Source organism: Ostreococcus lucimarinus, chromosome 8 (genome assembly GCF_000092065.1).
Source record: "Ostreococcus lucimarinus CCE9901 chromosome 8, complete sequence".
Classification (NCBI taxonomy): domain Eukaryota; kingdom Viridiplantae; phylum Chlorophyta; class Mamiellophyceae; order Mamiellales; family Bathycoccaceae; genus Ostreococcus; species Ostreococcus sp. 'lucimarinus'.
In genome coordinates, this window is record NC_009362.1 from 257864 (window position 1) to 281817 (window position 23954).

At 61.5% G+C, this 23954-nt stretch overlaps 15 protein-coding genes across 15 annotated transcripts; 8 read left to right on the plus strand and 7 right to left on the minus strand.

Moving 5' to 3' along the window:
* Positions 1 to 31: 31 nt before the first annotated feature.
* Positions 32 to 1090, minus strand: OSTLU_42345 (predicted protein; the record flags this gene model as incomplete). The annotated part of the gene is made up of 1 exon (XM_001419288.1): positions 32 to 1090. The coding sequence occupies one exon, from the start codon at positions 1088 to 1090 to the stop codon at positions 32 to 34; it is 1059 nt and encodes a 352-aa protein (XP_001419325.1).
* A 785-nt stretch (positions 1091 to 1875) lies between these two features.
* On the plus strand, positions 1876 to 2556 carry OSTLU_33018 (predicted protein; the record flags this gene model as incomplete). The annotated part of the gene is made up of 1 exon (XM_001419073.1): positions 1876 to 2556. The coding sequence occupies one exon, from the start codon at positions 1876 to 1878 to the stop codon at positions 2554 to 2556; it is 681 nt and encodes a 226-aa protein (XP_001419110.1).
* A 294-nt stretch (positions 2557 to 2850) lies between these two features.
* Positions 2851 to 3582, plus strand: OSTLU_33019 (predicted protein; the record flags this gene model as incomplete). The annotated part of the gene is made up of 1 exon (XM_001419074.1): positions 2851 to 3582. The coding sequence occupies one exon, from the start codon at positions 2851 to 2853 to the stop codon at positions 3580 to 3582; it is 732 nt and encodes a 243-aa protein (XP_001419111.1).
* Positions 3583 to 3769: 187 nt separating this feature from the next.
* Positions 3770 to 3943, plus strand: OSTLU_33020 (predicted protein; the record flags this gene model as incomplete). Its single annotated transcript, XM_001419075.1, has 1 exon — positions 3770 to 3943. The coding sequence occupies one exon, from the start codon at positions 3770 to 3772 to the stop codon at positions 3941 to 3943; it is 174 nt and encodes a 57-aa protein (XP_001419112.1).
* Positions 3944 to 3953: 10 nt separating this feature from the next.
* OSTLU_87975 (predicted protein) lies at positions 3954 to 4379 on the minus strand (the record flags this gene model as incomplete). Its single annotated transcript, XM_001419289.1, has 1 exon — positions 3954 to 4379. One exon carries the CDS (start codon positions 4377 to 4379, stop codon positions 3954 to 3956), a length of 426 nt encoding a protein of 141 aa, XP_001419326.1.
* An 847-nt stretch (positions 4380 to 5226) lies between these two features.
* OSTLU_16416 (predicted protein) lies at positions 5227 to 6009 on the minus strand (the record flags this gene model as incomplete). The annotated part of the gene is made up of 1 exon (XM_001419290.1): positions 5227 to 6009. The coding sequence occupies one exon, from the start codon at positions 6007 to 6009 to the stop codon at positions 5227 to 5229; it is 783 nt and encodes a 260-aa protein (XP_001419327.1).
* Positions 6010 to 7560: 1551 nt separating this feature from the next.
* OSTLU_87976 (predicted protein) lies at positions 7561 to 9024 on the plus strand (the record flags this gene model as incomplete). The annotated part of the gene is made up of 1 exon (XM_001419076.1): positions 7561 to 9024. One exon carries the CDS (start codon positions 7561 to 7563, stop codon positions 9022 to 9024), a length of 1464 nt encoding a protein of 487 aa, XP_001419113.1.
* Positions 9025 to 9170: 146 nt separating this feature from the next.
* OSTLU_33024 (predicted protein) lies at positions 9171 to 11023 on the minus strand (the record flags this gene model as incomplete). Its single annotated transcript, XM_001419291.1, has 2 exons — positions 9171 to 10633; positions 10864 to 11023. 2 exons carry the CDS (start codon positions 11021 to 11023, stop codon positions 9204 to 9206), a joined length of 1590 nt encoding a protein of 529 aa, XP_001419328.1. The 3' UTR covers positions 9171 to 9203.
* A 163-nt stretch (positions 11024 to 11186) lies between these two features.
* Positions 11187 to 12032, plus strand: OSTLU_16419 (predicted protein; the record flags this gene model as incomplete). The annotated part of the gene is made up of 1 exon (XM_001419077.1): positions 11187 to 12032. The coding sequence occupies one exon, from the start codon at positions 11187 to 11189 to the stop codon at positions 12030 to 12032; it is 846 nt and encodes a 281-aa protein (XP_001419114.1).
* Positions 12033 to 12188: 156 nt separating this feature from the next.
* OSTLU_87978 (predicted protein) lies at positions 12189 to 15467 on the plus strand (the record flags this gene model as incomplete). The annotated part of the gene is made up of 1 exon (XM_001419078.1): positions 12189 to 15467. One exon carries the CDS (start codon positions 12189 to 12191, stop codon positions 15465 to 15467), a length of 3279 nt encoding a protein of 1092 aa, XP_001419115.1.
* A 223-nt stretch (positions 15468 to 15690) lies between these two features.
* On the minus strand, positions 15691 to 16485 carry OSTLU_10263 (predicted protein; the record flags this gene model as incomplete). The annotated part of the gene is made up of 1 exon (XM_001419292.1): positions 15691 to 16485. A coding segment is annotated over one exon (795 nt), but the record flags the coding sequence as incomplete, so codon positions are not given.
* A 530-nt stretch (positions 16486 to 17015) lies between these two features.
* Positions 17016 to 17972, minus strand: OSTLU_4617 (predicted protein; the record flags this gene model as incomplete). Its single annotated transcript, XM_001419293.1, has 1 exon — positions 17016 to 17972. A coding segment is annotated over one exon (957 nt), but the record flags the coding sequence as incomplete, so codon positions are not given.
* A 280-nt stretch (positions 17973 to 18252) lies between these two features.
* On the plus strand, positions 18253 to 20058 carry OSTLU_42874 (predicted protein; the record flags this gene model as incomplete). Its single annotated transcript, XM_001419079.1, has 2 exons — positions 18253 to 19106; positions 19194 to 20058. The coding sequence occupies 2 exons, from the start codon at positions 18253 to 18255 to the stop codon at positions 20056 to 20058; spliced, it is 1719 nt and encodes a 572-aa protein (XP_001419116.1).
* Positions 20059 to 20143: 85 nt separating this feature from the next.
* Positions 20144 to 20650, minus strand: OSTLU_33030 (predicted protein; the record flags this gene model as incomplete). The annotated part of the gene is made up of 1 exon (XM_001419294.1): positions 20144 to 20650. One exon carries the CDS (start codon positions 20648 to 20650, stop codon positions 20144 to 20146), a length of 507 nt encoding a protein of 168 aa, XP_001419331.1.
* Positions 20651 to 22351: 1701 nt separating this feature from the next.
* Positions 22352 to 23488, plus strand: OSTLU_2525 (predicted protein; the record flags this gene model as incomplete). Its single annotated transcript, XM_001419080.1, has 1 exon — positions 22352 to 23488. A coding segment is annotated over one exon (1137 nt), but the record flags the coding sequence as incomplete, so codon positions are not given.
* Between the last annotated feature and the right edge of the window lie 466 nt (positions 23489 to 23954).

Sequence of the window (23954 nt, forward strand, 5' to 3'; positions counted from 1 at the left end):
TTTAATTGCAACTCAGATTTCCAGATTTAACTCACTCGTCGTCGGGCTTGCCCAGGTACCCGTATGGATTCGCGCTCGCCCACTTCCACTGATCTTTGCAGCAGTCTTCGATAGTGCGCTCGGCGCGCCAGCCGAGAACTTCAAACGCCTTTTGCGTGGCGCCGTACACCTCCGCGGCGTCGCCCTCGCGACGCGCGACCATCTTGCACGGAATCTTTTTCCCAGACGCCTTTTCAAACGCGGCGACGAGCTCCAACACGCTCGTGCTCGTCCCCGTCCCGAGATTCACGGTGATCAACCCCGCGTTAGGATCGGTGGTGAGCTTTTTCACCGCCGCGACGTGCCCATCCGCCAAATCGACGACGTGAATGTAATCCCGTCGTCCCGTGCCGTCCTTCGTCGGATAGTCGTTTCCGAACACGCTCAACTCCGCTCTTCGCCCCACCGCCACCTGCTGCACGAACGGCATCAAATTATTCGGAATCCCCTTCGGATCCTCCCCCAGCGTTCCGCTCTCGTGCGCGCCGACCGGATTAAAGTACCTCAACAGCGCCACTCGCCACTCGCCGTCGCTCTTTTGCAAATCGCTCAGAATGTGCTCGATGAACAATTTCGTCCGTCCGTACGGATTCAGCGCCGCCGTCGGGAAATCCTCCGTGCACGGCACCGACGCCGGTTCCCCGTACACCGTCGCGCTCGAGCTAAAGCACAGCGTCTTGCATCCGTGCCTCGCCATCGTCTCGCACAGCGTCAGCGTGCTCCGAATGTTATTCTCATAGTACAGCAGCGGCTTCGCCACGCTCTCCCCCACCGCCTTGAGCCCGGCGAAGTGGATCACCGCGCGCACCGTCCCGCACGTCGCGAACACGTCCTCCAGCGCCTCGGCGTCGCGGCAATCGCACTCGCGAAACGTCAACCGCGCGGCGCGCCGCTCGCCGACGATCGCGCGCACGCGCTCGACCGCCTCGGCGCACGAATTGTCAAAGTTATCGATCGCCACGACGGACGCGCCGGCGAGCAGGAGCTGCACGCACGCGTGCGTGCCGATGTACCCGGCGCCGCCGGTGACGAGGACGCGGACGTCGTCCATCGCGCGCGCGATCGGTGGACGCGCGTCGAAGTGCGGATGGCAACGTTTGGATAACGCGACGCGACGCATCGTCGACGACGCGCCGTCGACGACGCACCGTCGACGACGCGCGGGCAAAGCGACGCGCGCGCGCGATGGCGTCGGCGTCGGCGTTCATGGCCGTGCCGTCGTTCGACGGCGACGGCGACGACGTCGCGTGGGCGCCGCCGGCGGCGGGACGCGCGGCGACGCGCGACGACGACGACGACGCGACGGCGGTGGCGCGTCGCGACGGGCGCGGCGACGCGAGAGACGCGCGCGTCGCGACGGCGTCGACGGCGGCGCGCGGGAAAACGACGCGGAAGCGCGGCGCGAGGAGAGGGGAGGGGAGGGAGGACGACGCGCGGGACGCGCGCGGGCGGGAAGACGCGCGCGGGAGGGACGACGAGGGCGCGGCGTCGACGAGCGGACGAGCGCGGGAAGGGAAAGGCGCGAGCGTGAGCGGGAAAGCGCTCGGACGCAGGCGACGGGCGGCGGAGAAACGGCGGAGGTTGGCGGAGGCGAAACGCGCGGCGCGGGACGACGGCGACGACGGCGCGAGAGCGAAGAGGGCGAAGCGCGAGGAGAAACGCGTCGTCGAACGCGCGCCGGCGGCGGTCGAGGACGCGGAGTCGAGCGATTACGACGAGGAGTTGCTGCCCGAACCCGCGATGGCGCCGAATGAGCCGGTGAGCGATGATGAGTCGGCGTCGGCGTCGCGAGACGCGAGGACGCGCGCGCCGGCGGCGACGGCGTCGTCCGCGTTTATGAATAAGATGCGCGCCAAGCTGAGCGGTGGGCAGTTTAGGATGCTGAACGAACGCTTGTATACCACCACGGGGGACGAGGGGTTGGCGCTCGTGAAGGACTCGCCCGAACTCTTCGAGGCCTACCACGCGGGCTTTCGTTCGCAAGTCGAATCGTGGCCGACGAAGCCCGTGGACGTCATCGCCGGCGCGCTTAAAAAGTCCCCGAAATCTTGGGTCGTGGCCGATTTCGGATGCGGCGACGCCGAGCTCGGGCGCGTGATCGAGCAAAAGTGCCACTCTTTCGACTTACAAACCCCGGAATGCGCTCCCGAAGTCATCGCGTGCAACATGTCCGACGTCCCGCTCGGCGACGCCTCCGTCGACTGCGCCGTGTTCTCGCTCAGTCTCATGGGCACCGACTACGGCTCCTTCCTCGAGGAGGCCCATCGCGTGTTAAAACCGGGCGGTTTATTATGGATCGCCGAGGTTCGCTCCCGATTCGACGGCAAAAACGGCGCCGCCACCGTGTCTTCCTTCGTCGCCGCCCTCGGCGCGCTCGGCTTCAGGCTCGGGCGCGACCCGGACGAGCGCAACACCATGTTCTTCACCGTCGAGCTCTTGAAGACGTTCGCCACCCCTCGCGCGTCTGCTCCCATTCGTTGGCCTCCTTTGAAGGCGTGTTCGTACAAGCGTCGATGATCCATCGTTGTATTCCCAGCGACTCGCGCGTCGTCCCGCCGCCAGCGTTTTATCCACGCTGGCGCTCGCGGTTCGCGCGTCGCCATCTCGCGGCGTCGCGCGCCGCGCACCGCGCCTCGCCTCGGAGCGCGACGCGCGAAACGCGCCCGTCGTCGTCGTCGACGCGCCATGTCGCGTCGCCTCGCGCGCGTCGCGCGCTCGAGCGCGCGCGCGCTCGAACGCGCGCGCGGCGGCGACGCGAACGCCGCGCGCGCGCTGACGACGACGACGGCGACGACGGCGACGACGCGCGCGATGGCGACGCGCGACGGTGATTCCGCGACGGCGCGCCTGCTGCGGGAGGACGAACGCGCGCGAATCGCGCGAGATTTGCGCGCGATGGCGACGCGGAAGCTGGACGGCGACGCGTCGGCGCACGGACGACGCGTCGCGTTGGTCCCGCTGGGCACGTATAACGAAGATCCGTGCGTGGTGGTGACGGTGAGCGAGGATATGATGCGACGGGGGAGGGCGTGCGCGCTGCCGAGCGCGGCGGTGGAGGAGTGGACGCTGTTGGAGAGCGCGAGCGTGGCGACGACGAGCGCGGCGAAGCGAGCGAAGGAGGCGTTGTTCGGGAAAGACGATAAGACGGTGGTGGAGATGTTGGGGGCGACGCACGACGTGTTAGACGTTCGTGGTCGAACGGTGGTGACGCCCGTGTTGGCGTACATGGGCGAGATTGGAGAGAAAGTTCGTGGAAGGAGCGACGTGGCGGCGATTTCGTTGTCGACGCTCATGTCGCTCGACGGCGTGGCGCCGGATGCGAAGAACGGCGGCGTGCGGTTCATCGGCACGCTCGCGGCGGCTGGATTGGAGGGGTACGAAGCCGCTGCGCTGCACGCCGCGCTGCGCGTCGTCGCGGGTCCGCGTTTGGAGTACAAAGAGGCGCTTTACGATCAATTCGTCGCGGGATACAAACGCCGAGCTCCGCCGGCTCCGCCGGGGGCCAAGCCATCGACGCCCGAGGACGACCGCGCCACGGGTTGAGCGCGTTGAATTATTGAGTTTATGACTTCAGCCACGGGCATCACGGACTGAAATCACGGAAACTTTTTTTTGAAAACGGAACAGCTCTTCGGGAAAAATTTCAAGCTTCGTTTGCAAATAAACAAGGTCTCGGGATTGCATGATTCGGGTTGCAGGATGATTGATGATGAAATGTCAGTGAGCTCTTATGAAAATTGGGGCAATAGCAACACTTGTAAATCATATTTCATTACGCGTTTCGGTTAAATATAAGTTGCTTGAATTTTGGATTTCCGTGGGACACCAAGTGCTCGAAGCGGTTGTTAGATCAGTTTCGGAGCCTGCAATAAGTTGCACGCGGTTGTTGCAGTACATACAATAAGAGGCTTTCGCTATTTGAAGCCTGCGTTGGAGAGCTGCTTGCACCAGTTCTTTGCACGTTCTTCACTCTTGTGACTTTCATTGTCTTCATCAAGAGGGAGACCAATAAACACACCATCAACAAGAGCCTTACTGTCGGCGAAATCGTAGTCATCTTTAGAGACGTTTCCACCGCACATTTCTGCGCCAGTATCTCGGAAAGCCGAGTGAAGTTCTTCGATGGCGTCGCAAAAGTATTCACCGTAAGCAGAACTGTCACCAACACCAAAAACAGCAACTTTTTTGCCGCTCAAATCTAGCGACCGGATATCACCGTACGCTTCATCCCATGCGGTTCCACTTCTTCCTTCGTCAGCACCAGTATGCCAGGTCGGGGCTCCAACAATGAGAGAATCGTAACTTGACAGATCACTCACAGCAACGTCCGCAATGTCCATTGGTTCTGTGATCTCTCCATAGGGTTCGAATGAACTTTGGATCCATTCCGCACAGTATTCGCAGTTTCCTAAGGCGTCAGTTGCACGTCAGTCGTTGAGCAAGTTGGAATTAGAACAATTCAACAAAGTTGAGTAACTTACCCGAAGTCGTACTGAAGAAGAGCCCCACTTTAGCCTGTGGTGCTTTGGTGTACACTGTTCGCCGGTCGTTTGTGCGCGCTTTTGGGCGCGCCCCGAAAAAGCTCGATCGCGTAAGAAAGCTATTCGTCTGGAACATATCCGCGGGAATTGCTGTGGCGCCGTTGTGTGTGCGCAAATGAATGTTCACTCGCCGATTAGTCGTAAATAACAGACGCGTGTCGGAGTGTGCTTGGCACGCGCCCATCGAGAGCAATCACCCAGCCCTAATTACTAAACCCTATAATTACATATTTTCGCTCAGGTTCCACTAGAAGCGTGTAAAAAATGGACCTTTTCTGAAACACGTGTCCTTCTGAAACACGTGTCCTTCTGAAACACGAAGGCGAGAAAACATTTAGCACAACTTACATGCCAGGAGTTGGTCCTTCGCTATGGTTTGTCAAGCAAATAAGCAAGGAACACGACTAAACAGTAGTGTTCGCGGTTTTCTTGCGCAGCGAGTTCGGCAATGGACGCTTTCGCGATTATCGTTGCGTTGCGCTTCGTTTTGTTAGCCTTCATCTATGGCAGATACTCGGCGTTGAACGTTTCAGGGTCCTTCATCTTTTTGATTGTCAAATACTCGCTGAACTTGGGCGTATGCGTGCCCCGTGGAAGAAAAATGCACAGTAGTGGATGATGCCTGAAAAGTGCGTGTATGTTATGTTCATGGATAAGGAATAACAAATAGTAAAACTAGGAAAGGTATTGAGCAGCAGTATGCTAGGATCCATTCAGTATCGATGCTCACGTTGCAAGAATTTGTTGGGGCCACGTTGGTTGTCTCTTGAGGCGAAAGCTCTGAAACATTTTGCGAATCGTACTTTGTGCGAGCCGGGATTTTCTTCGGTACGCGAGAAGCCAATGCCACCGCGCGTTCGTCCTTAGTATCTCGGAAGATTTTCCAGCGTAGCAATGGCACACAGTCCTCGTTCATTTCAGCGGCAATTAATGCAAGTCGATACGCTCTCTGCAGACGATCTGCCTTGAGTTCTCGTAGTGCCAACAGTTGAATAAATAATCCCGATTTTTCGTGGTCGTGCACACTTACGGCTGCACCACGCTGCAATGCTCGTCGGCTTGCTTTTGTATCGCCTAAGTTTTCCTCGAGCATTCGAGAATAGGAGATCCATACCACAGGTTCATCTATGTGCACTGCACATGCCTCTTCAAAGCGACTTATCATCTTCTTTCCCTCATGTTCAAACGCACGTAAATTGCCTGCTTTCTTTAAGGCCCGCGTTCGATGCGCGCTTCTACGTGCCGTTTGATAATGCTCACAGTTGCTCAAACTGTAGCTACGTCTGTCGTCGAGGTGTACGGCTTGGTGCGATTTTGCATACCGCACGGTGGACACTTTGTGGGTCACCTCGATTGTGTCAATGTGTGCGCGCGGCTGCTTGTTCCAATTTTGACACAACTTCATTCGATTCGCCGTCCCCTGCGACATCGGGGCGCCGTCGTCTAACGTTACTAGCAAACGGATGTCGAGGTGAAACGACGCGCGCCTGTCGGCCACGCGCTCGTTGAATGCAAAGTAAAACGACCCTTAGCGAAACTATCGCGTATAGTAAATACGATGAGAGTATGAAATATTACTATTTTTCTCGATATGTAGCTTAAATGAAAAATTGGCGCGTGGCGCTGCCACGGGTTCGGAAGATGCCAGTCAAACGCAGATTGTGTAATCCGAACGTCGCGCGAACGTCATCTCAGGCAAGAAACCCGAGCTTACCACCGTTAGCTTTTGCTCGTCGAATCAGTGATTGCTTCATCTTCGTATCGATCCCGAACTCGGTACAGAAATCTCCGATGACTTGGGAGTGTAGTGCGATTGCTTTACCGCGGGATACAAACGCCGAGCTCCGCCGGCTCCGCCGGGGGCCAAGCCATCGACGCCCGAGGACGACCGCGCCACGGGTTGAGCGCGTTGAATTATTGAGTTTATGACTTCGCCACCGTTCGCGTGTACCTACTGATGTTTGTTTAATTTCTACCGTTTTCTAGTCCATCCCGAGAAGTCGCTTCGCCTCGTCGACGCTCGACTGAATTTCATCCACGCGCGACACGACGCGCGACAACCGCTCGCTCAGCGACTTCCCTCGCACCGCGTCCCGCGCGCTCACCGCGGGAATCGACGCCATCGCGAGCTCTACGTCCCCCCGCCGCGTCCCGAACGCGTCCGCGAGCGTCGGCGTCGCCCTCGACCGCTCGCGCCCTCGTCTCGGCGCCTCCACCTCATCCACGTACCGCGCGCGCCACATCTTCGGCGCGTCCCGCGCGCGCATCGCCGCGCCCGCGTCGCCGTCGTCTCCATCGCGCGCGTCGCCGTCGCGCGCGTCCATCGCGCGCGTCGTCGCGCTCGCGCCGCCGTCGCGCGCGTCCATCGCGCGCGTCATCGCATCCAGCTCCGCGTCCAGCGCCGCTTCTTCGTCGTCGAGCGCGCGCGCGTCCGTCGCGTCCGTCGCGAGACGTCTACCCGGCGTCGCGTCGTCGTCGTCGTCGTCGTCGTCGCGCGTCGACGCGGCGCCGCGCGCGCGCGACCGCGCGAACGATTCGACGGTTCGAGCCGCGTTCGCGCGCGCGCGCGTCGTCGTCGCGCGCGCGCCGCGATTTTTCGTCAGCGCGCGAACGACGTCGCGCACGCTCTCATCGTCGTCCATCTCGCGCGCGCGCGCGCCGCGGCGCCGTCTCGCGCGCGCGCGCGACCCGGCGACGCGCGCGCGCGCGCACATCAATCTACACGCGCACTGTTTGTACATACACACTCAAATCTATATACACACACACTCAAACATACATACCCGCATGTCCGAAGTGTATACATATATCGAGCCTCATCCCGACGCGTCGCGCGCATACAGGCCGACGCGGAGGCGATGTGCGCGCGCGCGCGCGGCGCCGCCGGACGACCGCGGAACGCCGCGCGCGCGATTCCGCGTCACCCGCGCGCGCGCGTGACGCGAGCGCACACGCGGGCGACGCGACGAGGACGAACCGAATGTCGCGATGCGCGTCGGCGCGCGCGCCCGCGCGCGACGCGCGACGACGCGACGCGCGCGCGTGGACGCGTCGCGCGCGGACCCTCGCGACGACGACGCGACGACGCGACGGCGCGCGCGCGACGCGACACCGCGCGACGACTCGAGCGCGCGCGACGACCGGGGATGATCCCGACGCGCCCACGGCCGGGTTCGCGGCCGTCGCGGACGCGCTCGAGGACGTGGCGAAGGGGAAATTCGTCGTCGTGCTGGACGACGAGGACAGGGAGAACGAGGGGGACTTGATTGGGGCGGCGGATAAGATGACGGCGGAGTCGCTGGCGTTCATGATTCGACACACGAGCGGGTTGGTGTGCGTGAGTCTTGAGGATTCGAGGGCGGACGCGCTGGATCTGCCGCTGATGGTGGATTCGCAGAGTAATAAGGATGCGATGAAGACGGCGTTTACGGTGAGCGTGGATTTGGCGACGAGCACGACGGGGATATCGGCGAGCGAAAGAGCGATGACGATCAACGCGCTGGGATCGGATGAGACGACGGCGGCGGCGTTCGTGAGACCGGGACACGTGTTTCCGTTGAGATATCGCGCGGGTGGGGTGCTGAAACGGGCGGGACACACCGAGGCGGCGGTGGACTTGGCGCGCATGGCGGGGTCGTCCCCCGTGGGCGTGTTGTGCGAAATCGTCAACGACGAGGATGGGTCCATGGCGCGGTTGCCTCAGCTCAAAGTTTTCGCGGAGAAGCATGGGTTGAAGATGGTTCTCATCTCTGATATGATTCGGTATCGTCGCGCGCGAGAAAAGATGGTTGAGCGCACCGCCGTCGCGCGGTTGCCCACCGAGTACGGCAACTTTACGTGCGTGTCTTACAAGAACACTCTCGATGGTCACGAGCACGTGGCTTTTCTGTACGGCGAGCACGAAGGCGACGTATCCGGTGCTGTGGGTGAAGACATGCTCGTGCGCGTGCACAGCGAGTGTTTGACTGGGGATATTTTCAAAAGCGCGAGATGCGACTGCGGCAACCAGCTCGACATGGCGATGCGACGCATCGCCGGCGAGGGCAAAGGGTGCATCGTGTACTTGCGCGGACAAGAAGGTCGTGGTATCGGTCTCGGTCACAAATTGCGCGCGTACAACTTACAGGATGAAGGACGCGACACGGTTCAGGCGAACGAGGATCTCGGCTTTCCCGCAGACACGCGCGAGTACGGCGTCGGCGCGCAAATTTTACAAGATCTCGGCGTCACGTCTCTTCGCTTGATGACCAATAATCCGGCCAAATACAACGGTTTGAGCGGTTACGGTTTGAAAGTCACCGGTCGCGTGCCGCTTTTCGCTCCAGTCACGATGGAAAACAAGAGATACATCGACACGAAGAGAATGAAGATGGGTCACTTGTTCGAGATGCTCGAAGGCGTCGAACCGTCGCAAGCGGAGTCCGAACAAAAGCCGTCGCGATGAGGAGGGGAGAGAGTTTAAAGCACAAAATTATTTTTTAATAACGCTTCCTTGCTTGCTTCCTTGCTCGCTTGCTGGCTTGCGTAACGTACTTTAGTAGATGATTTGTGAAGGAAGTTACTATATTACAAAAACGTTTCGAATGTCGGCGTCGCGAAAAATTGAGGCGATAGCGTGGTCGTTTATTTTGACAAATACCGCGACCCTTCGTGCCAAGACGACGCTACCATATTGTTGCTGATACTCAGCGATCTACGTATGCTGCTGGCTTCGTGTTCGTGTCGATCTACGGACACGCGCGAAGCCGAGTTAGGGTGTACCTGAGACTTGTCGCCTCCGCTACTTGCGGGCGAAATGGACGCGTTGAGCGAACGCAGCTCTTTGGACAGCGAAGAAAATCCTAACATTCCGCCACCCGCTTTCACCACCTTCGATATTTCATCGGATTTCGGCGTGGGCGAGCGCGGTGGGGTAGGAATTCCGTTGGGGTCCTTTTCCGAGCCGAGCTCGGACAGGCTCCCCGTGCGCCGAACAGCTTTCTTCGTCGGCGAAAGCGCTGGATGCATGCCTTCGAGATTCACCTCGGACGACGTTCTCGCGCTTTTATCGAAACTTAAGATCGTGTCGCAAAGTTCTTCGAGACATCTGAACTCGATCTCCAACACCGGCGAGTCGCTCGAGTTCGGTCTCTTGGACGGCGAGCACGGCTCGTGCATGGGATCGCCCGGGCGTTTGCCTTCGTTCAGACTTCGCAATAAATCTTCTCGCGTGCATCGTCCTTTGGTCGGTCTCGTCGGATGAGCGACAATCATGCAATTCGGTGGGCACAGCTGCCAGTTTGCCAGTCCCGTCATGCTCAGCGGTTCGCTCGAAACCAACAGCGACTGCGTCGCAAAAATCTTCTTTTGCAGAATGGTTTGGAAAGCCGGATTTCGGCGCTGACGCGGACCGCCCGTATTTCTGTGAATGTCCCTATCGACCAAACGATCGAACCCGGCTAAACCTTCGGCGTTATCTAAATCCCAAGCCTTCTCCCCCGGCATCGGACCGAGGTGAAAATACAAACTCGGCGGCTCCTCGTGCGACGAGTTGCGATAACGCGTGGCGATGATGGTTTCCCCATCCGTCAACGCGATATTTATCGAGTTCGCCTGCCCTTTGTTCGCCTTGATGATGATGCATATCGCCTTAAACACCGCTTTCTCCAACGTCTTCGGCTCACACTTTTCGTACACGCTTGGCAGCTCGTTCAAAATCAAAGAAAACACCAACTCGCTATCCGTCGTGCCGCTGATTTGATCAAACAAGTCGTCTCGCAGGTGCCCTAACAGTTTCCGCCGAATCGACTTAAACTCCGCCACATCGCCGTTGTGCATGAACATGTACCGTCCCCTGACGAAAGGATGACAATTATACTGATGCACGCTCGCCCCCGGCCCCGCCGCGCGCACGTGTCCGAACAACAACGACGCGTTGAGCGACTTGCTCAGCGACCTCAAATTTCTATCGTGCGACGGCGCGCACACCGTCGTGTACACCGCCGGCCTGCAGTACGCGTCCAATCCGTTCTTATCCACCATCCCACACCGCGTCGCCGCGTACCATCCGATCCCTGTTCACCGTCGTCGCGCGTCGCGTTCGTCAGTCCTTCGTCCCTCGCCTTCGTCCGTCCTTCGCTCGCGCGCGCGTCCCGCCCCCGTCCCGCGTCCCGCGTCCCATCCTCGTCCGTCGTCCCGCCGTCATCGCGCGCTCGCCGAGCGCTCGAGCCGCGCGACGCGGAGTCTCTCCTCGCGTTCGCCCCGTCGTTTTCGCGCGCGCGCGCCTCGTCGTCGCGTCACGCACCGCATCCGTGCACGTTCACCTCGTGATTCCGCTCGGCGTCGCGCGCGCATCCCGGCGTCCATCCCGCGCTGTCCGCCATCGTCGCCAGCCCGTGGGAGGCGCCGTAGATGAGCTTGGAGATGCACACCTCCTCGCCGTAGTAGAAGATCCATCGGCACATCGCGCGCGCGGCGGCGAGTGCGGGCGCGGCACCGTCGGCAGAGCGCGACGCGGCGCGGCGCGACGACGGACGGCGACGGCGACGACGACGACGACGACGACGACGACGACGACGACGACGACGACGACGACGACGACGCGGGACGCGCGACGCGACGCGCGCGATGCGCGAGGCCGAGGACGACGCCGCCGTCGCGCGACTTCGGCGCGAGTTCCCGCGCGCGACGCTCGCGATGCGACGCGACGGCGACGACGACGACGCGCGGACGACGGTGACGTGCGAGGAGACGTCGCACGCGGTGTCGTGGACGGGCGAGACGCGCGAGGTCGGGGAGCGAGCGATGCGCGCTCACCTGGGCGGGAAAAAATTCGCGAAGGCGACGGCGAGGGCGGCGCGCGAGGCGGATTTGAAGCAGTACGAACCGCACATCGTGCCGAGCGCGTACAGGAGTGGATACGTGTTTTGTAGACTCACGGGAGCGCGCGTGCGGGCGAGCGAGGAGGCGGTGGTGAGACACGCGAGCGGACGGCGGTTCGAACGAGCGCACGCGGCGGCGGCGGCGGGACGGACGACGCCGTTGGAGGAGAAGGATCCGGTCGTCGAGGAAGCGGCGCGCGAGGCGGATCGAGAGGCGCAACTCGCGCGGGCGAGTGTGAATAAGGCGGCGAAGGAGGCGCGCGCGGAGAAGATGCAGATGGAGAAGGAGGCGAAGAAATCGGAGAAGGAGGCGGCTCGCAGACGCAAGCGCGAAGCCGGCGGCTTCGACGACGAGATGGGGTGCTGGGTGCCGCCGAGTCACGTTATCGACAGCGAAGACGACGACGAGAGCGAAGACGACGACGAGGACGACGAGGACGAGACGCACGGGCAGAATGATTTAGAGGATGACTTTTACGAAGACGCGAGCGATTCGAGCGACGAAGACGACGACGACTTAGCCGCCATCGTGGTCGCCCCTGGGTCGAGAAAGCGCGCTCGCGAGACGACTACAACAACGGCGAAAAAATAGTCGCGATCGATTGTCATGCGCGCAGCGCGCGCCGGTGTGGAGGTAGAACTTCATGAATAGTATCGCGACGCCTCGTAGAAATTTCTTCAACCGCTTCGCATTCGCGCGTCTCCTCATTCCGCTGCGCGCCGACCGCGCCGACGGCGGACGCGCGCGATGCGTCTAGACGAACTGCGCGTCCCGCCTCTCGGCCTCGTCCTCGCCTTGGGGCGTCCAGATTTGCACGAAGAGTGCGCGCGCGTTCTCAGAAATCTCAAGCCTCCGCTCGGATTAACGACGCGCGACGACATCGCGGACGCCCCCGATGCGTTGAAAGCGCGCGCGCGCAAGCGATCCGTCAAGGTGTCGCTGCGCGAGCGCGTCGGGCCGGGCGGCGGGGCCTCCGGTGATGCGCTGCAGTCGTCTGGTAGGGACGATCGCGGCGCGGCGACGGCGACGGCGACGACGACGGCGAGCGGCGGATTCCGTCGAACACCCGCGCTTCCGGGAATGATAAAGCGGTCGTGGTTGAAGAAACATAAAGATGAACGCCCGGTTGTGGTGATGGCGCTGATCGATAACGAGGCGTTGGAAAATTCGTCGACGACGAGACGAGCGCTGGAGAGCTCGCTGGAGAAGCTGTACGGATACGCGCACAACGCAGGGGCGTCGTGCTGCGTCGTCGTAGTAGCGTGTGGGCCTGGATTGCCGGAAACGTTACCGGAGGATAAAGCGGCGGTGATTCGACGGGTGCTACGCGTGGAAAATCGCGCCATCGTGACGCTGAATACGGCGCACGGTCGCGACGCGGCGTGGAGCAAAGCGGCGAGGGTGGCACAAGAATTGGCGGTGAAGAATTATGAGAGCGAGTGCGAACGTCTGACATTGCTTGCAAGTGAGTCGACGTGTCCTCGGGGGTTGAAAGTGCGGTACGCGTTCAAAGCAGGAGTGTACGCGGAGTTTAGACAGGATTGGACCACGGCTGTTCGGCGATATCGCTTGGCGTATGATTCCATACCAGACGTGACTCCAGACGTGACGCCGCAAGATGTGATTGAAACACTTGAAGTGAGCCAAGTGCTACACGTGAAACTGTGCGTTCTACTATTACACAGTGGTTCGTCGGTGGAGGCTGTGCATCAAATCGAGGAGCACATGCGCCGATGGTCGACGGCGCCTCTCAAGGCGTTACCGCGAGAAGCTTTGCCGACGTTTCACCGCTGGCGCTCTCACCAGTACGACGTGTTCGGTGATTTGCTTAATGGACGTTTACCCGCACCAGCTCCCGTTGGTACACCGCGCACGCATTTGCCGGCGTTTTACTTTCACGCCGCAGCGCACTGTTCCATTGAGCGTCGACAAGCTTTCGACGACGTAGTCGACTCGAACGAAGTGCCCGAGATGGAAGTGAAGGTTGAACATGCATCATTCGTCGGGCAATTAAAAGTCGCCGGCACGGACGATGAGCCTTTGACTGCAGAGCAATACATGACGTACCTTCGTGTCAAGGACACGCGCGACGACATCTCTCGCGAGACGATCGAACTTTTGACCAAAGCACATGATCATTACAAGACAAACTCGGCGGGTACCGCGGGTGGACGCACGTTCGCAACGCTCATTCGCGAACTCGCAAACGAGTATTTGCACGCGGGAGACTATGAAAGCGCACTCAAGCTGTTCAAAACCGTTGCCGTGGTGTATAGACGCGAAAAGTGGAACGAGTTGCTGTGCTCTGTGCTCATGAATCTCAAGACGTGCGCCAAAGCGCTTCGAGACAACGAAGAGTACTTGAACATTTGCCTCGAGATGGCTGCTTTGCACGAAGCCACCGACGAGCACGCGCCTTCTGCGTTTGCGGCTGCGCTCGCGGCTATGAACGAACCGCGCGGGGAAGATGAAGACGCGCCGACGATTACCTGCGAAGACAACCTCAGCCATACATTCATACTCAAGGCTGGCTTCTCGACGAGCGATTGCGTCCCGGGAGAGCCGGTCAAGTTCCACGTCGCCTTAAGATCAAACTTTGCGGGTGATCTGGACGTCACTCACATCGATGTTGATTTCACCGAACTGGACGCGTACGAATTGAGCGATGCAACTCCTCGAACGTTGCGCTCGAATGAATGGTTGAAAATCGATTTCGAAGTCATCCCAAAGTGTGGGTACGTGTGCGAGGCGAATTCTTTGACGATCACGACGGTGTCAGGGTACGAACTAGTTCTTCCGTTCACAACGCAAACGAGCGATTGTTCAGTGATGAATGCAGATTACGAATCCCTGCCTGCGTCAGTGCTCAAGATGAAAATCAAGACGCACATCCTGGACGTGAGCGACGCACCTCCGCGTGCGTCGATTTCAATGAGAACGCCTGATGGTCCGGCGCTCGTGGGTGAGATGTCGCGTGTAATCATCACCGTTTTAAGCGTTGCGGATGAAATCGAGGAAGGTGAACTCGCGTTGGTCGTCATAGAAGGCGACAAACCGTCTAAGAATGTTCAGATTCTTACGGACTCAGGCGACGTGATTAAGGATGGTAAAATTATCGTCGGCGACATCGCACTTCGCGAGAAATGGACAGGGATGATTTGTTTGCGATGGACAGGTGAATGTCCGCCCGCCGCCCTACACGCGTCGCTCACGGCGAAACGAACAGGGGCGCGAATGACGGAGCTCTTCAAGGACAAGCCGCGCACGGCGCCCGTGGAGAATGTGGCGCAAATATCTTGCGATGCACCTTTCACTGTCAAGCGCGCGTATCTTCCGGCGTACCGACAATCGCCATTAGTCCTTCAGGAAGACAAGTGCTCCAAGTCGCCGCCGGTGGGTGTCATGCTCGCCACGCTTCACGTCGGCGGACCAGCTGAGATAACCCTCGACGGCGTACAGAGTCACGACACCAAGGATCCCACAAACACGATGGCGCTCGCAACGACGGAGACGAGGTCTGACGCCACGCTTTACGATGGCGATGCATTCTTGCACGTGATCCCGCTCCGTTCACACGAACACGGCGAAGACGCTATTCGCGTCATGTGGCATCGCACTCACGGAGATTCCAGATGTGTGAAAGGCGTTCCGACGGTAATTTTAAACGAGTACTGCTTGCCAAACGTCACTGGTTCGCAACCGCCCCTTGTGGTGGAGCTCAGGTGTCCGCCAAAACTTTTCGTTGGCGATCCATTCACGTACGAAGTACGCGTCTCGAACGCCACGACGGCGAACTATGACATTAAGATATCCGTTACGGATAGCACGGGGTTTGTGTTCGCAGGAATAAAGCGCGGTACAATGTACGTGCCTCCGTTGTCCACGGCGTCGTTTTACTTTTTACTTGTTCCGATTGTCACCGGAAGCGCCATCCTTCCCGAGTTGTCGCTCGGCGCCGAGCGCTTCTCCGCGACATTCGTGCCGCCCATCGAATCGCGTCGAGTGATCGTGCGGCCGAAGTACTAGAATAGCAGTTTAGACATAGTGTAGCGATAGTATCACACGCGTCCGTAGAGGTGTTCTACGCGAATTCGACGAAAGCCGTGACGCCAGTTTCAGTGGGACTCGCGATGACGACTTCGCCGTCGACGTTATTAGCTCTAGAAGCCGCCATCATGGCGTCGGCGACCATGGACGCCTTAAACGTGCCTGCGGTATCGTTTTCGACCGATCCACCGTGCCCGCCGACGACGGCTAACACCGTCGGACCCGCGCCGCTCATGAAGCAACCCTGCGCGCCCGCCTTGAGCGCCGCGTCGATCAAGCCGTCCAAACCGAATGGCTTCCCGCGAATGGGCTGGTGAATCACGTCTTGCGTGGCGTATCGCAACAACTCGAGGTTGCCCGTCGCGAACGCGTTCACGAGTAAACCCGCGCGCGCGATGTTGTGCACCGCGTCCGCGATGGGAAGCGTCGGCGACAGTTGCGCGCGCGTCTCCGCCGTGAGCGATTGAAACTTGGGAATAAAAAGCACCGTTTGCACATCCTTCGGGCACGACACGCGTTGCGTGATCCATTGATTATCGTCGTTGATGCTGATTTGGAATCCGCCGTAGATGGCCGGCGCGACGTTGTCCGGATGCCCCTCGATGTCGCTCGCCAAATTTAACAAAATTTGCTTCGTGCGCGGTGCATCCACATCCATCCCCCCCAGCGCGAGCCCGCACGCGAGCCCGCTCACGAGCGCCGCGCTGCTACTCCCGAGCCCTCTCGCCGGCGGGATTCGATTCACGCTCGTGAATCGCAAATCCTTCGGCAATTTCATCCCCGGTCGCGCCGCCTCGAACCCCGCCCGCACCGCGTCGTAAATCGCGTTCGTCTCATCCCTCGGCAATTCCTCCCTTCCCTCGCCCTCGATCTCGATCGCGAACGTCCCTCGCTCGACGATCAATTCGTTTCGCACGTCCACCGCGAATCCAAAGCAATCGAATCCCGGTCCCATGTTCGCGCTCGTCGCCGGCACGCTCAGGATCAGTCGCTCGCCCGCCTCCAGCGCGCAGTCCGACCCCTCGATCACCCACGCGTCGACGTCCGTGGACCATCGGTGCGCGGCGATCGTGCTCTTCGTCGTCCCGCCCGCGCGCGCGACGTGCAGCGCGCCGCGCGCGCGCGCGACGGAGACGGAGACGGCGCGCGGCGGCGTCGAGGTTGAGGTTTTCGTCGCGGACGCGCGACGGCCGAGCGCGGCGCGAGGCGCGCGAGGCGCGGCGCGAGGACGCGCGGCGAGCGATGGCATGGCGCGCGGCGCGCGGGCGCGGCGTCGCGGCGCGCCGAGGCGGCGGCGTGTGCGGCGCGACTCGGACGCGGCGACGGCGGCGAAGCGGCGAAGCGCCGCGGCGGCGAAGCGAACGCGCGGGGATGCGTGCTGATTCACAGACCGAGTCACGCGTCGCGAGCGCCGGTTTCGAGGGCGACGACGTGGCGCAGACGCGCGCGGAGCGCAGACGCCGCGCGCGGGTCGTCGAATGTGAACAAACGCCTCTGGACGGCGACGTCGGCGGACGCGTCGGCGGCGTCGGCGTACCAAGACGGGTCGATGCCCGCGCGCGCGCGGTCGTCGTGATTGAAAGGACCGCGCAGCGCGTCCGGCGCGAGACGTTGAATGTACGCGCGGAACGTCGCGGCGGCGACGTCGTCCGCGCGCGCGTCGTCGTCGTCGTCGCCGAGCGCGGCGCACACGGTGCGAAACCACGTCGCGCCGACGGCGACGTGTGCAATTTCCTCCTCGCTGATCCTCGCGACGATCGCCGCGCTGCGCGCGTCGCCGTGCCCGACCAACCGCTCCACGAGGCGCGGACCGGCGTCCAACCCGCGCGCCTCCTGCATGCACGGCACCACCGCGAGCCGCGCCAGCGGGTCGTCGCGCGTCGCCTCGCACCCCTCCCACAGCACGTCGTGCGCCGCCACGTCCCCGTACGCCACCCCGAGCTCCTCCAGCCGCTGCAGGCACCACAGCAAGTGCCTCGACTCGTCGTCCGCGACGTGCGCGAAGTCCACGAAGAACTGATCCGGCAGCGCGCCTCGCAAATCCGCGAACCGTCCCACCGTGTCCCACGCCAAATCGATCGCGTTCAGCTCGATGTGCGTCACCGTGTGCATCGCGTGCGCCGCCGCCCCCAGCGGCGAATTTTTCGGCGACGGCACCTCTTTCGGCGGCACCAGTCTCGGTTTCGCCGGTCGCGCCGGTCGCGTCGGCATGTCGCTCGCGCGCGTCGTCGCGTCCGCGATGTCAATCTTCCCTCTCACTAATAACCCATACGCCACATGGCTCAGTCGCGCCTTCTCTCTCGGGCACGCCGTCGCGACGATCTCGCGCGCGCGGCTCGCGAGCGCGCGCGCGTCGCCCCCGTCGTCGCGCGCGCGCGCGTCCGCCGTCGTCGTCGGTTCGTCGCCGTCGCCCCACGCGCGTCGCGCGTCGAGCGCTTTTTCGCGCCATCGCTCGAGCCCGTCCCATTGCGCGCGCGACCGCGCGCGTCGGCGCCGTCGCGCGCCGTCCGCGGCGCCGTGACGCGCGGTCGCGACGACGCCGCGCGACGCCGCGCGGCGCATGCCTGCCGCGCGCGCCGATCGCGCGCGTGCGCGGCGTCGTCGAGTGGCGAACGAACGCGTCGTCGACCGCACTCGACGGCGCGGATCGCGGCGCGCAGTGGGACGGACGATGCGGGACGACGACGACGACGAGGCGCTTCGCGCGCTCGCGCGACGGCGCGCGATGGCGCGCGTGGCGATGCGCGCGAGCGACGGCGGCGCGATGGCGGCGCTCGTGCGAAGGCAACGCGCGCTCGAGGACGACGCGGATCGAGCGCGCGCGGCGTTTCCGACGGCGTTCGGGCGAGGCGGGGGGGCGGGCGCGACGGCGAGGGACGTCGTGGACGACGGCGCGCGCGCGACGGCGGCGCTGGGCGCGAGGGACGACGACGACGACGACGGCGGCGGCGGCGGCGGCGGCGGCGGCGGCGAGGCGGACCGGGGAAGCGGCGAGGAGGAATACGAGGAAGAGGACGCGATTCCGCGCGCGGCGGAGGCGGTGATGGAGGGATTTAAGAAACCGGCGACGTGCTGCGCGGTGGATCGATCGGGGGCGCGAATGGCGGCGGGATCTTCGGACGGCGTCGTGCGGTTGTACGATTTCAACGGGATGAAGCGGGATTTACAACCGTTTCGGTCGATCGCGCCGCGCGAGGGGTACCCGATACACGCCGTCGATTGGTCGCCGACGGGGGACATGTTCGTCGCGGCGAGCGGGAGCTGGCAGCCGACGGTGCACGACAGAGATGGGGTCGAATTGGGGGAATTCGACAAGGGCGACATGTACATCAGAGATTTGAGGAATACCAAAGGACACGTCGCGGCGACGACGGACGTGAAGTGGAACCCGCTGGATAAGGAGACGATTTGCACCGCGGGAGAGGACGGTGCGCTGCGTTTGTGGGACGTCACGTACCTGGGCGACGCGCGCGGGTCGCAAAAGGCGGTGCTCAAGCCGCAGCAAGTCAAGCCGGGGCGCGTGCAAGTGACGTCGTGCGCGTACTCGCACGACGGAGATTTGATCGCGGGTGGAATCACGGACGGTAGCGTGCAAATCTTCTCGTCCAAGGGCTCGCAGTATAAATCCGCAACCATCGGCTTGGTCCTACCGCCTTCGCAGCAGTGCAAACTCGACAACCACTGGACGTTCAACGGACGACCGAGTCATCTCTTCAAAGGCGCGCATCCGGCGGGCGAGGAGGTGACGTCGCTTTCGTTCGGTAGGGACGGTCGCACGCTGCTTTCGCGTTGCGAAGACGGTACGCTAAACGTGTGGGATCTGCGCAACGTCAAGGCGCCCTTGAAGCGGTTCGAAGATTTACCGACGCGCCACAGCGAAACCACGGTGGGTTGGTCGCCAAACGACGTGTACTTCTTCACCGGCGTCGACGCCGAGCGCGACTCGCGCGGCGGTAACACGCAGGGCGGTCTCTGTTTCTTCGACAGAGAAAAGCTCGAGATGGTGCATCGCGTTTCGACGCCGACGAATTGCATCGCGGCGACTTGGCATCCGCGTCTGAACCAAATCTTCGTCGGCTGCGGCGACGCCAAAGGCGGGGAGTTGCGCGTGCTCTACGACCCCAAAAAGTCCATGGGCGGCATCACGCAGGCTGTGGGTAAAGCGGTGCGTAAAAAGGCGGATGATTTCGTCCGCATCGATGTGCAAGAAATTTCTTACACCCCGAACGCGCTACCAGCGTTCAAGGAACAAATGCCGGGCAAACGCAAGCTCGACTCGACGGACATCGCGCGCCAGGCTCTGCGAAAGAACCCGAGCAAGGCGGTGACGAATATGGACAAGAGCGGTGTGTTGACCGGGGGCACGGGAGCATCGCTTCTCACGCAGCACATAATGCACAACAACGAAGAGCTCGGCGAAAAGAACTGGATGAAGACGGACGCGAGAGAGTCCATCCTGCGGCACGCCGAGAAAGCCGCCGCGAATCCGATGTTTACGAAAAAAGCTTACGAGCACACGCAGCCGAAAGAAATCTGGCGCGAGGAAGAAAAAGAAGGAGATTCCGATTGATTAGCGCGAGGAGAATCCGATTGATTAGCTTGGCCTAGCGCGCGTGGTAATTTACACATTCTTCTACAGCGACTCGAATCGCTTCTCAGCGCCGACCCATCAGATGGCCCATGAGTTTGTTCGTGACGGCAGCCTTCTTTTGCGCTTGCGTCTTTTCGGGCTCGGCGTCATCCAACGCGAGATTCGATCCATTTTCTACGACCCGCACGGTTGGTTTCGCGGGTTCCGCCGCGAGCGCTATCAAGTCGGCGCGCAACAGCGCCTCGGCGTCTCGCGCCGACGCGAAGGACGTCGCGCCCTTCGCTCCCACGCGCACGCGCGCCGCGGGCGCCATCCCCGCGCTCAGCAGCGTCGCATCGTCGTTTCGAGAGAAAACGCGCTTTGGTGGCGTCACGAACAATTCCACGCTCTCGGCCACCGCTCGATCGCGCGCGCATCGCGCGACGAACTCGTACAAGTCTCGCACGCGCTCGCTCGCCGCGAACGACGCCTCGACGACCAAATCGCTCGGCGGTGGCAGCGTGAACCGAATCGCCGCGCGCGTCGGTTTCGGCTTCCCCATCGCCGCCGCTTCTCGCATCTTCTTCGTCATCAACACCGGCTCTTCCCTCGACCTTTTCATCAGCGCCGCCGCGTCCGTCGTCGTGAGCTCGTAAAACGCCTCGGGCAGGTCCTCCCCCGCGTCGTTCGGCCCCTCCTCGATCTCCACCTCCCGACGTATCACCCTGAACGCCCGTCCCAGCGCGTCCAGCGCGCGCGCATCGCCCGTCCCATCGCCCGTCGCCTCGACCGCCTTCTCCGTCGTCGTCGTCGTCGTCGTCGTCGTCGCGCGTCTCGCCGTCGTCGCGCGTCTCGCCGTCGTCCGCGCGCCCTCCTCTCGCCGCCGCGCCTCCACGCGCGCGCCTCGCGGGTGATTGAGGTACCGAATCGCCGTTCGCAGGTCGTCGCTCGACGCGCGTGCGCCGTCGACGGTGACCTCGTGCGTCGGCGCCGCGCCGTCGTCGGTCGTCTCGATCGTCATCGTCGTCGTCGCGCCGCGCGTCGCGCGCAGCTTCGCCGCGCACGCCGCGACCGCGTCGCCGAGCGTCATCATCGGCGTCGCGTCGACGACGACGCGCGCGCCGTCGACGCGCGCCTCGAACGGCGGCATCGCGTCGCGGCGTGCGTCGTCGAGTGCGGATTCGGATTCGGCGACGCGCCGCAGATTCCGACGCCGCGCGCGACGGCCCGCGACGACGCGCGCCGCGACGCGCACCGCGACGCGCCGCGCCGCGCGCGATGGCCAAGCTCGGGAAGCGCGCGAAGAAGTTTCAGCGGAAACACCTCGACGCCGAGCTCCGCCGCCGGAAGACAAGGAAGATTAAAAAACAGCGCGATGGCGCGCGCGCGCGACGCGCGGAGGCGCGAAAGAGCGATGAAGGTGCGTCGGCGCGATGCGGCGAACGAATCGCGGGCGCGGACGGGGACCGGACGCGGGGGGGGCGAGGGATGGGTGACTGACGCGAGGGACCGGGTTCGGGGCGACGCGCGAACAGAGAGCGACGACGACGAGGAGAGCGAGGAGAGCGACGCGAGCGAGGGCGAGGCGCCGGGGGGGGGTGGGAAGAAGAGGGTTGAGGATATGTCGATCGATGAGTTTTTGAATCAGAGCGATTTCGAGGACGAGGACGAGGAGGAGGAGGAGGAGGAGGACGACGAGGCGGCGGCTGAGAGCGAGAGCGAGAGCGAGAGCGAGGACGCCGGGACGGATGAGGACGAGGAGGAATCTTCGGATGAGGACGAGGAGGACGATGATTTGAAAGGGGTGACGCGTGAGAACGGTAAGATGCGGGAGGACGTGAAGTCGCACAAAAAATCGTTGGAGAAGCTCAAGGAGACGGATCCCGAATTTTATGAGTTTTTGCAAGAGGAGGATCAGGACCTGCTCGAATTTGACGAAGACGAAGACGAGGACGATGAGGACGATGAGGACGAAGACGAAGATTCTGGTGATGAACGTGCAGAGCGAAAGAAGAAAAAGTTGCGAACGCTCACGACGGAAATCGTCAAGAAGTTGTGCGCCAACGCCGAAGGAGGGAAATCTCTGGGCGGCGCGAAAGCTTTATTCCAGGCGTATAGAGCGGCGTGTCACTTTGGCGACGATGAAAACGATGGTGATGAGTCGAGCGTGCGTTTGGCATCTTCGAGCGCGTTTCATGAACTCGTTCAATTCACTCTGATGAATGGCGACGGCATCCTCAGAGCATTGCTCGGGGTACAGGACGACGAAATCGACGACGGAAACCGGTCTTTCAAACCTCACACCAACGCCAGATGGAAGAAAGTTCAACCGTTAGCGAAATCGTTCGTTGGAAATACTTTGCACTTGCTCGGCAACCTCACCGATGCCGAAATGACGGGCATGGTGCTCCGACAACTGAAAGCTTCAACTCCATTCATGGCGACGTTTGAGCGTTTAATCAAACGAGTCACGCGTACTGCGTTACACTGCTTCGGTAGTGGTGAACCTTCCGTGCGAGTTCAAGCTATTTTACTCCTTCGAGCACTAGCGGTTGGCTTGCCACCGCCGGCTCTGGAGCGAGTCGCCAAGGGTGTTTACAGAACGTTTGCATCAAACGCCAAGTTTGTCAACGCCGAGTCTGTGGAGCATATCGCGTTCATGTCGACGTGCGTGGTCGAAATCTTTGGTCTCGATCAGCAACAATCCTATCCGTTAGCGTTCACGTACATAAGACAGCTCGCTTCTCTTCTTCGCGGTGCGCTGACTGCGAAGAGTAAGGAAGCTTTCCGAAACGTGTACTGCTGGCAATACGTGAACTGCCTGGAGTGTTGGGAACGCGTGTTAAGCGCACACGCGCGAAGCGAGGATGCCCCGTTGAGACCTTTAGTGTATCCTTTGGCTCAAGTCGCCCTCGGTGCCGCGCGTTTGTTGCCTTCGGCTCGTTATGCTCCGCTTCGGTTGCGACTCGTGGCTTTGCTCAACCGTTTGGCGGCGAGCACCGGGCGTTTCATCCCGATTGCGCCTTTGCTCATGGAACTTCTTACTTTTAGCGAGCTCACAAAGCCGCCGGTGTCATCCAAAGCGCACCCTCCGGATTTCACGATAGTGCTTCGCCTAGCGAAGCAAGATTTGCGTCTACCAGGAGTCCAGGACATCATCGTTGAGTCGTCCATGGAGGCGCTCGCTGAGCACTTACACCAAAACGCCTACTCTCCAGCGTTTCCTGAGCTTGCGCACATCCCGACGCGAGAGCTTAAGAAGTTTTGCAAATCTGTCACGGTCACTCGGTTCAAAAAGTCTGCTCGAGCGGTTATCGATGCAGCTGAGCGGACGAGTGACTGGGTCATTCGCAAGCGCGACAACGTCGACTTTGCGCCGAAAGATTTAGCAAAGGTGCAAAACTTTTTGAGCGCTGAGAAAGCCGAAGGCAAAGCGCCAGTGTCTCGTCTGGCTAAGACGCTTCATGAGAAGGCTGCACAACGCATTGCTGCGCAGCAAGCGACGGAAGTGAAGCTCACGCGCGGTCAGAAAGCATCCACTGGCGCATCCGATAGCGATGAAGACAACCAAGACGAAGACGAGCCGGCGGACGAACCGATGGACGGTAACGACGACGAAGAAGACGGAAGCGAGGAGTTTGGCGGCAGTGATAGCGATTCCGACGATGTCATGATCGACGGTGACGAGGCGTACGCGGAATTCAAGAAGCGCAAATCCAAGACAAGCGACCACGACGACCTCCAAGGCGACGAGGACAAAGTCGAGGACCTGCAGCTTTCGTCGGACGACGACGAAGATGACGACGACGCGCCGCCGCGTAAGTCCTCGAAGTCGGCTTCGAAGTCGGCTTCGAAGAAGTCGGCTTCGAAGAAGCGGCGATATTGAAAATCGTAGT